Raw genomic sequence first — 13,501 nt, forward strand, 5'->3', positions numbered from 1 at the left:
CTGCCTCTTCACATTATCTACCAACTGTGGTGTAGCTCTCATTATGAAGAACCATTGGCCACATTCTGACAGTCTATTATAGACATTAGTACAGACTGCTATCATTCGTGAGAATCAATCTTTATCTGGTTAGCATGCTAATTTCAGTGAAAGAAAAGAGGTCATACAAATAGAAGTAAAACAAATGCACTTTCCACCGGAGGAGACTTTTCTTAAGTACATTGGCTATGTAGCAATAGCTACATGTAAAAATGTAAAAATAGCTCCTTCAAGATCTATCGCCTCAAAAGTCCTGTGTGGGGAAAGATATTCACAAGCACACAATGCTTAACTTTGAAATGCCACAAGAAAAAAAAAAGGAAGCAGTGACGTAAAATTATATTGAAAGATTGTTACTCAAGCTCCTTTGACTGGTTTGAATAACAACAACAGCAGCTCTCAGTGTCGCCTCTCTGTTAGAATTTGGGGAATTTAAGTTTTCCAGAATTCTTCATTGTAGTACTGTAGGGATGGCCATTCAATGAATTTGAATCTTTGTGCCTATGGCCCATTAGGAGATTTGTGTTACTATTGAACTTACTGTCTGTGTTGGAGATCTCTGTTTTTGGAGGATGATTTATTGGCAGAGGGTGTGGCTGATGGTGGGTTAGTTTGGGAATCGGTCTGCAGTTGGCTATATGTGGTGCTTCATGGGTAATCCTTACTTTGTTGTAAACTGTTCATACAATGTTTGAGACATCCGTGGGCTGCATTCAGTGTTACAGTGTTTTGCATCAGATCTTTCAGGTTTCAGGGTGAGTCAGGATGTAAACGCTATGATTCACGGGAAAAAGCCAAAGGATCAAATGCCAGTGATTCAGGCAGATTCTTCAGTTTATGTTAAATGGCTATGTGCCAACATATAAATAAGAAAAACACAGAACCACGTATTCATGTAAAACAACATAAATAATGAACTTTTATTATGATAAATATAATATTGTAATATTATGGCAGCACTGAATGCAGACCCATGTTTATCGAGGCTCTCCAGGAATATGTGAGCTTGTTACCACAAGAATTGATGCAAATCAGTCCTGTGATTTGTGTGACTGAATGGAGTATCTTTAAATCTGAAAAGAATGGCCTAAACTCACATGATTTCTGCCAGTTTTACCAATTACACATATTTTCGATACATTTACTGGCACCACTCTGTTAATTTACATACATCTTTTAACAGTGGCAATGGTCATCATCTAATGCCTAAAATGACTTTTATGGTACAAAGGTACCAAACAATGGTTGTGCTTTTATTAAGGCTGATCTCTCAATAATCACAAAACAAGATCCTGGCGTGTCAGATCTTTATTTCTCTTTATCTTTTCCAGGTGGGCTTTTGAGAAGCTTGGGAGGGGCAAAGCATTGTGGTAATATCCACGGAGGCTGAAGTATTACATTTACTAAGTAGCTCACTAACTAGATAATGAACTAACAATTTCACTAACAGACTAGCCCACTAATAGAGAGCAGTGTGTGGGGAAGTACTAACTACCTGTCTGTGTTTTCGTAGTGTTTCAGAGATGTTGGAGCAGTCACAGGAGCACCCAGAGGAGATCCTCCTGACCGTGCGGTTAGACTGACTAAACTAACCAGCACACTAACTCACTAGCTAACTGACTGACCAGCTGACTCACTTACTCACTAAGAGTCTGGCTGTCTGTTTGTGTGCCCACAGTGTTTCAGAGCTACTGGACCTGTATGAGGAGGATCCTGAGGAAATCCTCTTGAACCTTGGTTTTGGTCGAGAAGAACCTGACCTAGCCTCCAAGGTTCCTTCCAGGTTCTTCAGTAATTCCTCCTCAGCAAGAGGCATCGACATCAAGGTACTGTTGACTGCAGAGTTAGAAGCAAACCGTAGATTAAAACACAAGACACAGGTTTTACTTCAGCACAAATACCAGTATGCTCCTGGTGTTACTAGGTTACTAATGCTCATTTTAAAACATTTTTACACAACTTCGCAGTCCTATCCGATTTCATTATGAAATATAATTTAATCCAAATGAGGCTGTGAGCATGTAGCCTACATAGTGGCATGCTCCCAATAATAATTTAAACATACAGCTGTTACAATGTTTGCCATTGTTTCTGTCATAGTTTAGTGTGTTAGCATGCTAATGTGACTTAATTAGCACAAGTTAACATTAAGTAGAGCCGAGGCTGATTAAAAATTACAAGTGTGTTCAGTAAATTTCAAGCCAAGGAAATGTCACTCAGTGGACACTTGACAATCCTTTGGCTGGCCTGCAGGTCTACCTGGGAGCCCAGCTGCAGCGCATGGAACTGGAGAGCCCCAACTACGCATTAACAAGTAGGTACCTACATGATGTCTGCAATGTTTATGGCTGAACTCTGTTTTCATTCACAACCGTGGGTTCATCATGGCCAGTGTCACCTTTGTACCGTTGGAGAACGCATTATCATGTTAGCTAGTATGAAGAGAAGCTTAGAGTTAAACGTCCTGAAAATACAGAGGAAGTGAAGTTCAAAGACTGTGTGTATGTCCTGTTCTCAGTGTTATTGTGGTGTTTTGTGCGGTCCTTCAGCCACATTAGCTGTTCTGCCAATTGCCCGGACAACACCGCCGGCAAGGACAAAGATCTATTTGTCCCAGACTCATACACACTTACAGCACACACACCCCCACACGCACAGATACACGCACATACACACACACATAGACAGTAAGAAAGACCTGCTCTGCTAACATCCTGGCCTCTTTTTTTTAAACCTTCAATAGCATGAAGGTACTGGCTTGCTAAATGAACACACACACACACACACACACACACACACACATTCGCACATACACAGGCACACACATACACACTGGCATGCATGTGTGCAGGCACAACTGATTTTCTTCTTCCTGACAGTTTAACTGCTCTGGTGCTATAAAGAAGGGCTTAACCATGGATCCTCTGTGTGTGAGAACATGACCCACTCTGTAGCTAGAAGTACACCAGGTCCAAAAAAGTTGGAATTTACACAGCCATTTTAAAATTTCTTGTGGCTTTAGTTAATCCATGTGAAAAGTCCTCACTCTTATCAGCACATCACATTTTTCATGCGTCCACACCACACCACAGAAAGATAGTTTAAAAGACAACCTCACCATCTTAGAACTAGCACAACTACCTTCAATTAACTTCAAATTCTAATTCTCTGATGATTCAATTATCACTCACTTGTCATAATTTAATAGATTCATGCTTTTTTACTGATTATTTTAATTGATTATACGTATTTTTTCATATCATAAAACGCGGTCATTCACTGTAATAAGCTGTGGCACAATATGAATGTGTAACGAATCGAATGAGTCTGTGATGGCATTTCACATTTTTTGAACTATAATAATTAGACCTACTTCATATCACGTTCTTAAATACGCATAATAAAACATAAATACAAGCACATGCTGGCACCATGACTAGTAAGTAGGAAATGGTGGCTTCCAGCACTGCAAGAATAAACGATCTAATAAGCACCATTATGTAAATGCACTTATTTTTTTTTTAATCTTTACTGACAGCATTGAGCATTCAATGTTTGCCAGACTGTCATGAATTAATCTTTCTCAGTCTTCTCCAGCTGTAAATGCCCTTTAGGTTATTATGTTTTATTATGAAACTGGTTATATATTTGCTAAAGTGCCACTGCAGCATTATCGCACACAGCAGATGTTCACCTACACAAAGCAACACATTCCTGCTCCTGGTGCCGACCGGAAGTTCATACACAGAACAACTTCCTTGTTGCTGAAATGGATAAGGACAATAGTTTCTTCTCTATTTGTTATGGGCAAATATTTGAAAAGCCACATAAATTATTACAATCAATTGATCAGATGTTGGCTGGTAAACATCGATGAATGATTCATTTTGCCGCTTAATCAATATTTTTTTCTCTGTCTGTCCACCGGACATGCTAACTTGTGTAATACATGTCTGAAACAGACAGCCTAATACGGTGCATTATATACACTGAGAATGGACTGCTCATACATACATATTGTTTCCAACTGCTCATCTTGGGCACAAAACATAACTTTCTTTTCATCTGCAGATATAATTAAATGAGTCATGAGCTGTTTGGTGGCCTGCACAATGATGCTTAATGAACTGAGGAGGGCAGGAGAAGAGAGGAGGGCAGAATTTAGTGAAATCACACTCTGGTTGGGAGAAAAACTACTTATTACAGCAACAATAGTGGACAACTCCACATCAGAAGGCCCATTAAGAAAGAGAAACATATAAAGAGCAATTTATTCATTGTTAAAGTACACAGGATAACTGACATCTATCATGTAAACAAACTTTCTGAAGACAATATTCATCTTTGGATTCACTTCATGGTAATCATCAAAATAATATGTTAGCAGGCAGCAGCAGGATCCTGTGCTGCTAACCCGATCAGGCCCAACAGCGGCATATGTAACTGGGTCAGTCGTGACATACTCTGGCCTGATTCATTCAAGCTGTTTTGGCTGTACAAGATGTCACAATTTCTGGTTTAAACTAAGCAAGGTGGCCAAGACTAAAAAACCAGTTCAACCACAGGACTTTGGTAGATACAGAACCCAGTATTATTCATTCTAGCCAAGCTAGCCCAATGATTGTGATCTCCTAATCTGTATATGTGATCTTGATCTCACTGTAAGTACTGTAAGAGCACTTCTTTGACTCTATGAATTTAAAAGTAATTAAGCTTTTGAAAACATGCAAGTGTCCTGTTTCTGATGTTATTTTAGTCTGTTACTGTTAAGTACCCGCTAACACTTTCCAGAAGAATACATGAGACGCTGTTTGAAACAACCACCTGGTAGGTTGTGGTAGAGGTGCATGCTTTGCATGCAAAGGCCCTGGCTTCAAACCCCAGCCACAACCAGAGCTTGTGCCGGTCCCAAGCCCAGATAAATGGAAAAGGTTGTGACAGGAAGGAAGGGCATCCGGTGTAAAAACTATAGCTAAATCAACCATGCAAGTCATAGAGCTTTTCCTCAAACAAGGAAAAGGTGAGGGGGGTGGGGGGAGATTACTTTATTTGAAACAAGCCAAAGAGGATAGGTGTGATATCATCCTTAAACCAATTCAGGCAATTCTCACCAGTATTGCTTCATTTTTCTAGCAAAATTTTTCCAGAATAATTATTTTAAACCATGGACTCTGAGGTCAGATTGCTTTCTTAACAATGTTATTTAACAAATAATATAAGACATTAGGTCTTAAGCACTAAAAATAAACAAAAGAATGTCACAGGTAGTTTATTCATCAGTTTATCAAGCTATGCCTTGAGAAAGTTGTTATAAGTACCTGGGAGTACTTTCCTTCTGTGGTTTTTGGTCTATCGCTGTGTCGCTTGTCTCTTAATGTGATCCCAACAAATCTAATGTTGAGATTGAGGCTTGGTGGGAGTCAGACTATCTGTTGTAAGGCTTGTCTCTGAAGTTAGATCTTTGTGTCTCAGGCTGTATCTTTGAGCTTGTTGTTCTCCCTGATTTTAAAGCAAACAGACATCATGCTCGATAAATTACTAAAGATGACAGTGACCCAGCTTTCATAGAAAGGGATGAGATGATGATTAATGTGATAAAGTCTGCATAATTCTGCGTATTATTGGACAGTGTCCCCTCAGGGGCATATATAGTGTTGGACATCTTTGTTTATTTAAAAGGGATGAAACTGTGTGAACAGAGTTCAAACCGAGGTTACTTCATAGGCTCTGCATGAAAGCAAAAAAGTTAATTTGAATGTTTGATTGTCCTTTCAGAAACTGAGAGGTTGTGAACAATGACGTACCTTAAAAAGCTGTATTGACTAAGATCAGAACTGGATCTTTTTTTGAAGTGAACTGGTCCTTTAACATTCTCTGGTCTGTGGTTCCTGGAATCCTTCTCCTTTTCCAGAACATTCTCATACTGTCCCATCGTTTCCCTGGATCCCAAACGTGTGTGTGTGCGTGCATGTGTGTGTTTGTGCGTGCGTGTGTGTGTGTGTGTGTGTGTGTGTTGTTTGTTATGTAAGCCCTGTTCTCACCATCTGAAAGAATCTCCTGGGATGAAGAGTAGAAAAAAGAGCGAGTACGTGTCGTTTTCTCTTATTCCTCACTTCCTGTTTTAGGATCCTAAGAATGAGCATTAGTGCCGAGTCAGCAGTCGGCAGGAAACACACTCACACAGTATTACTGTCGTCACACAAGGCCGCTGTAATAAGAGGTTCATGTTCTGTAGTCATGTGCAGATGGACTGAAATAAGTTCTACTACTGTTTATTCGACTGGTTGATAGAAATATTTGCTTTGCATGTTTTTTGAAACTTCTCTCAGAAACCTTTTGCCTCTTTCAACGATACAATATTTTATTTATTTATTTATTTATTTTGTTAGAGGAATAGCTGAAGTTGTCACAGTTGTTGCTTGCATTTTCATGAATCTTTGCCCTTAATTACACAGAACAACTTCATCATCACATTGGAGTTGTGCTTTTGTTCACCTGATCAAACTCCAAATCCAATATTGTCTTTACTTTTAGCTCCAGATTTGTCTCAGCCAGCTCCACAGCCTTCACCAGGCAGCTGCTTATTTGCTCTGTTTGGTCCTTTCTAGGGTTTCACTGAAAACAGCTGTCTGCTGCAGTGCTGAGGCTGAACCATACGCTAAATGTGTAATGTGCAATAAAGACAAAACAAGGAGCTAAAATTGCTCAAAAGTTTTTAAAAGTTACACTGTGAGCTACTATTTAGCCATATTCTTTCTTATTTTTGTTTAGTTAACTTTGGAGATATAAGAAACAACTTTTTGATAGAATGGATTTATTACCATTTATTTTTAACGTAAATCAGACCTAATGATATGTGAACTGTGTGTCAAATTATGTGGTGTTCTGTTTCTTATTGGAGTTGTGGCAGTCTTGTGATGAATACTTAAAAAGGGAATTATGTTATTTTGGCTAATTTAGTTTGTGTAGCTTAGTTGTACACTTTGCTGTTTTGGACAAAAGACCTTTTAAATGTATTTTTACAGTCAGTATAGATGTCCTCTGCTATGAAGATGTACTGAATTTTCATTGACCTGTTAACCGAGAGGTTTTAAGTGCAAACACACGTCTGGCTGGGATCTTTGTTCTATTTCAGTCCTTCTTCTTTATTTCCACAACAGGAGTGATGTAACTGACCAATAAAATTAATCAACGAAGAGACTTGTGTTTACGAGTTAGATGTCCTGATGGGGTCAGAGGTGAGATAGTAAGAGAGAGCAGGCCTTTGCTGTATTTCAGGAATACTGTAAGTCATACATCAGAGCGATATATGAGGCATTTACAGATCCACAGAGCGAAGACAGAGTCTGGATTTCATAACAGACTGACAAGTATTTAGACAGAGAGCAATGGAAGGGAGGAGGGGAGGAAGGAAAAAAAGTATGCAAGTCATCATCCTGTTAAAGACGAGACTGACAGCTTGACTTGCACAACCATAGAAGAAGAAGAAGAAGGAAGGAGGGAGGAGTGGCCCTGATATCATTGTTAGGTCTCAACATGAAGCGTTTGTTTTTCAATCTTTAACTGCAGAAACGTAGAGGGGAAAAAAAAGTCAACGCGTCATTCAGTGGGATGGAAGATAGTGCATCTGTTTCCAATTATTTCAGAGTAATTTTCTTCTTTCTAGTGCAGTAATCTACCTTCCGTATCTGAACTCTCTCTTGTTCCTTACTCCCTGTTCAGAAAAAGATTTGCTGTCTTTTATTTTCTGAGTGATTGAATAAAAATATGAAAGATTTCAGGTAGATACTGTTTGAGGTCCCTTTAGCAAACATTATTGTATATGGGTGTAACCATTGCCCCCATGTTACATAACTTTATGCATCATGTGACCACACTGTAACCTGACATAATAATTATCTTTGAATTTGGTTACCTTCATAAACACTTAGATTTTTGTTGTGTTTTTGTTTCTCACAGGTCGTTTCCGTCAGATTGAGGTCTTAACCACAGTAGCTAATGAGTTCTTCCAGCTCTACAGTCAAGTCTCTGGTCAACCTGTCCAGCGCATATCCTCCAGAGACCAAGGTAATAACTGTTACAGCTACTGCAAATTTGGCAGGCTTATATTAGAGATAATAATATAGAGACTTAAATTCCAAATTTGCTGATTTCAAGAAAGGGCAAACTCTAAACATCCTGAATGGTGAACGCTTGATAATTCCCATGTCCATCTGAGCTGTTAATTTTCTCGCTCTCTAAGGTCCAGAAATGAATGATGGTGATGAATCAACTCCTCTAAAGAGAAGTAACTCAGCTCTGAATGTCGCCAAACTACTCAAGAAAACCATCAGCAAACACAACCTGCTTGCATCTACATCCGAGTCCCCTGACGCACACCCAACCAGCCCACACACACCGATGAACGGAGACACCCCCTCTGACCACACACACACCAACGGTAACGCTCCCGCCAGGCCGGAGAGGGAAGGCAGCAGCACTGATCTGAATCACCAAGGGGAGACAGTTAGTCAAAAACACATCCGTAAGAGGGACAGCTGTTCCCTGGCGACGGTTACCGAGGAAACCAATGGAGATGGAGAACCAGATCGGCAGATAGACAACAGGTACAACTGGACTGACTTTTAATCGCAGCAAATATTGATATATGATATTAGCCAGCTAATATTTGTAGCACTTAGCATTGGTGGACAAAGCACTTACATACTTGAATCTATAATTGGCAATAGTCATCTACTGAGGTGACCTTAATGGAGTAAGAAGAATAAATTTACACTTGAGGTGTAGTGGATTTGAAATGTAAAGTAGCATTGTGTAAAATAGTACAAGCACCTCACATTTGTAATTTACAATTATGTAATTGTGCTGTTGTCTACTGACTAACATCTGACCTCCCATCAGTCCTGCATCAGCAGCCAATGGAGAGCCTAAGTCAACCAATCAGAGAACAAGGGAGGGAGCTCAGGTGGCCAAAGAGGAGAACCTGACCTCAACCCCAGAGAAACCTCCTACCACACTGGCCCCACCTCAGCTGGCCCAGCTTCGCAGTGAAAACGCAGACTCCTTTGACATGGAGGAGGTATGGGGACCTTGGCTCTCTTGGGTTCTTTATACTAAAACAAAGTAACGGTTCTCCAACCTCCTCCCATACAAATATGTGGTGTTTCTTTGCGGGCTGAATGCTGTTCCTCTAATTGTTTAAATCATTATCTTAATTCTTAAAACCATTTCAAAGCCCTACAATAGCAAGTGGTGTGGTTATTATATTGTTTAGTGGCTTTAAGCTGAAAGGTTTCAGGTTTTTCATTGGGATAGAATATAATACAACTTTATTAATCCTCAGAGGCATTTTGGTTTGGGCATAAAATACAATACAGACATACTGACAGACCCAAGTTTAATATCTCTTGTTTGTTGTTCAGATCCAGAGTAACGACGATGAAGGCCTGCCATCCCGAACTTCCAGAGCTACCGGTGAGTTTACCTCTGATTCCAACTTCACTCATTTTTTCTCTCACTCACATGCAAACTCCGCAGAGAAAGGACCCAGGCCGGGTTCATTTATTTTCATTCCTTTTATTCATGTTTTTCTTACAGCTATTATTACTTCCTAGGAATCACCTTTTTACCTGTTTCTTTGGGATAGTCTGATAACACTGTCAGGAATGTGCTTCATCCATGTTAAATAATGATCCCACTGAATTAAAATCTTAATTATTTTATGTCCTCCAGCTGGTCTGGTAGAATGACCCTTTGTCAAAGTTGCATTGTATCCTTTTTAAGAGTTTTAAGTAATTTACATTGGATAATTATTGGTTAACAATAGGTCTGACAACTATTTTCTTCAACAATCCAGTGATTTCCTTTAGTAGATGAAATGTCAGAAAATCGTGAAAAGGCCCATCATTACACAAACACAACTGAACATTTTTAAACATCTTGTTTTGCCTTATAGAGGTCAAATATCTAAGCTGTTACACTTAGTAATGGAAAAACAAAGTGGGAAAACCAGGAAACAATTACATTTGAGAACCAAGAACAAGTCTGTTTTAGCTGTTTTGCTATGTCTTGATTACTGGTTGGTTTGTGGGTGCCTGGGGAAATGAAACTACCTTCTATAGCACATCATATAAGATAAACTGTTCCATAGTGCAGCTTTGTCACTGAATTAGAGGAAACCATTCAATAATCTTTGTGTTAGCACACATTATGGTTCACAGTCTGAACAGAGTTAGGTTAATCTTTTATGCATTTCAGTTCCACAAAGCAAAGTGACGTATGACATTTTCTCCACCACTAGAGCTAAACTATGTGCACAAATCACTGAAATACCAAAGTAGTGTTATGTAATGTTTTCTTATTAACTTAGACTGGCCTGCTTCAAGTACACAGCTCATTCCACACCAACTTCAGTATCAGTGAGTGTTTTTGCTGCAATCGAGCAAAATTATTATTTAAAATTAACTGGGCAAATAAATAGCTCAGTTAAAAAGTTAATGACAGAAAACTTGAAATATATAATCCGAATTGTATTGAAAATCTGTTTTTTATGATTTGCTAAACAGACAAATTAAAATTACTTAGAGCAGCTTAACCAGATTTCACACACAAAATCTGGCTAAAACATTGTTTTCTCATTCGTATCTCCACTGATTGTCTTTTGAGTATAATTCTGGTTATTTATTGACAGAATACATCTTTACTGTCCATCCAATCTGTCTGTAGTCGCATTTATACCTATTTATCAGCAGTATTTTTTTTTTTTTTTTTTCAGGTCTCCTTGAGGACAAGCTGTCATATCTCTTTTAGTATGAAGAAGTCTGTTCTGCCACCTGTTGGACAGATGAAGTACTACAAAAGTAATCATTGTGTGCTTTAATTGTTTGTGTCTTGTAGATCTGTTGAGGACAGTCAGTCAGCAGTCAGACAGCAGTGGTTTTGCTGAGGAGCCTTCTGCTGACTCCAACAGCTACCTCAAGGTCTGTTGTTTTATTCTTCTTGAAGACTTCATCAGAGTTTAGGCCAGTACTGCTAAATTTAAAAATAATTTGAACTCATTTATTTAGCAAAACAAGGAATTATCTTTATGGAAGAGGATTTCTCAAGTTGTGTTGCTAGTTTTGCTAAACATATTTATCTGAGTCCTTCCACAAGTAGCAAATGTTGATTCACTCTATTTAGGTGCAGGAAAGTAGTGACAGCTGTGACAGCGAGACCACAGTGACATCGCACCCATCGCAAGACGTAGCCACACCCCTCGCTATGGATCAACCAGCATTCGATTTATTTGATGGCAGAGAAGAGCCACAGCCTTTGTTGGCCCTTGAGGTTAATGGGAGGAGTGGATCCAAGGAAGATGACGAGCACAACGCGAGCTCAGAGCAAGTCTCGCTGTATACAGCTCACCAGCTTCCCAGGAACAAACCAGTCCAAGTTCAGCAGAATGGGATTCATGACAAGGAGCCAGCTGAGAATGTGGACCACACTAATTCTGAACCAGAACCACAACCAAATCTGGAGGTTTCCCAGAGTGTGTCTGCTGCAGAACAAGAACATAAACACACTCTGAACCAGAATGAGAGTGCTGCAGATACACCAGCAAAGGGAGTGGAAGCTGCAGATGAAATGCAGGATCAGCCATCCTTGGATGGCTCTGGTTTAGTTTGTCCTCCTGCTCCATCCTCTCCAGTTCTCAGTGCTCTGCACAGAGCCAAACAGGTCCAGCTGGGCAGAGGTGGGCTAAGGGTGGAACCCCAGCCCAGTGAGTTGAACCAAACCCCAGGGAGAGGACGAAGGGGGTGTGGCGTCCCCTTACAGAGGTCCTCATCCTTGCCCTCCTCGCTCCTTTCACCTACCAGGGTTGTATCATCAGTTAGGATCCAGTTCAGGCGAGGTCAGGCATCCTGCACTCAGCCCAAGTTCTCCTTTAAATACAACCCAGAAGCTGAAGAGGACAAGAAAGATGAGAGCAGTGATAAAGAGGGGGAGGAAGAGGAGGTGCAGCCTAACTGTCTGTCTACTCTGATCATAAACCCTTCTTCATCGTCTGGATCTAAGAAGCCACCAAGGGTTCACAGAGATACTCCCTTCCCACCTAAGCCCATCCCACGGTACCCATCCTACTCTCTGCAGAGCTCTAGCCCTCCTCCTGATTGGTCACCAGGAGGACATGCCCACTCTTGGAGCACCCAGAGTGTCCCTGATCTCTCCTCTAATCAGCAGGGGTTTGGCCACTTCCCACAAAACATGAGTGCCAACCAAAACCAGCAAAGTTGGAATCCTGGGTCGATGATGCACTCTTACCCAAATCTTAATCCTAGAGATCAGTACTTAAATCCCAGTCCCATTCCTAGTCCCAGCCCATACCCGTTCCCTCTGAACCCTCCCCAGCAGTACCCCTCCCCTCTCCATCCGTATGCCAGTCTTCCTAACCTCTATCACCACCCCAACCGCTCCTCGCACCACCATTCCAGTATGGCTAGTCTCCACCAGCCTACAACGCCCCCTGTCTGCCGGCACGGCAGCCTCTCCAATTTGCATCAACCCCCCACACCTCCTCACCATAGCAGTATGGGTAACCTGCAACCTGGAAGTCCCATAATGCACCACCAGGGTTCCAACCATCCCTACAATCATCAGTCCCCTTACCACCTCGGTGCTTCTCCTCAAGGCTCACAGTTTGCCTCACCTTACCTGGGTTACCATGGTTACAACACAAATCCAAATCTTGGGTTTCCCCAACCTGTCATCCAGTATCCACTTTTTGCCCCAGAGCACAGCCTTTACCAGGGTCTTGCTGCTCCAGGCTTCCTCCCAGGCGTGCCCTCGGCCCTCAGCCAAGGTCACGGTCTCCACCCAGGGGTCACTCCTCCTCCTGCTGCTGCAGGTTCAGGACTTGGTGCGGGGCCATCCAGCACTGAGATGCAACTGAGGAGAGTCCTGCATGATATCAGAGGGACAGTTCAGAGTCTGAATCAGGTTTGTCCACTTTAGTCCAAGTCTCATTCTCATTCAACTTATTCTATTCACTTTTAGCTGTGGCCTGTGGTTCTAGTCCATAAGTTTAGTTTTTTTCTGGTCATCATCCTACTCTGACATTACTGTCCTCTCCATCTAGAACCGACCTGACACACCTGACACTTTGAGTCAGCACGTAGCAGCTCAACTCAGCCACTTGGTACTGTCAACACTCCTATTCATTTACATATGTTGCCTTTTCCCTCATGGTGTTAATGGAAATTTACAATCTAAAGTCAGCAGTGAGACATTTCCACTACTATACATAGCTTTCAGTGTATTTCCATAAATTCACTCTATATTATATTAGTCATATTATTGACAGAGTAGCTTTGCATACCCTAAAATTTACATGTCAGTTTGAGAAACTTTCCACCCAGGAATCTACAGAGGGGACTGTTGTTGTTGTTATCAACAGTGTATGTTTGACTTTATCACTTTCTTT

At 40.8% G+C, this 13,501-nt stretch overlaps 1 protein-coding gene across 4 annotated transcripts in view; it reads left to right on the top strand.

Moving 5' to 3' along the window:
• The window catches only part of itprid2 (ITPR interacting domain containing 2), a 33,099-nt gene that overhangs the window by 15,269 nt on the left and 4,329 nt on the right, over window positions 1-13,501 (top strand). For 2 of the 4 annotated variants that reach the window (XM_029530397.1, XM_029530398.1), the window contains exons 9-18: window positions 1,553-1,612; window positions 1,718-1,865; window positions 2,293-2,353; window positions 7,999-8,106; window positions 8,282-8,645; window positions 8,941-9,118; window positions 9,462-9,513; window positions 10,936-11,018; window positions 11,221-13,017; window positions 13,157-13,216. In XM_029530397.1, the coding sequence (XP_029386257.1) occupies window positions 1,553-1,612; window positions 1,718-1,865; window positions 2,293-2,353; window positions 7,999-8,106; window positions 8,282-8,645; window positions 8,941-9,118; window positions 9,462-9,513; window positions 10,936-11,018; window positions 11,221-13,017; window positions 13,157-13,216 (2,911 nt within the window). The remainder of the gene's footprint in view (window positions 1-1,552; window positions 1,613-1,717; window positions 1,866-2,292; window positions 2,354-7,998; window positions 8,107-8,281; window positions 8,646-8,940; window positions 9,119-9,461; window positions 9,514-10,935; window positions 11,019-11,220; window positions 13,018-13,156; window positions 13,217-13,501) is intronic. The other 2 variants (XM_029530399.1, XM_029530400.1) reach the window with 1 other exon arrangement.

The sequence above is a fragment of the Echeneis naucrates genome, chromosome 21, assembly GCF_900963305.1.
Source record: "Echeneis naucrates chromosome 21, fEcheNa1.1, whole genome shotgun sequence".
NCBI lineage: Eukaryota > Metazoa > Chordata > Actinopteri > Carangiformes > Echeneidae > Echeneis > Echeneis naucrates.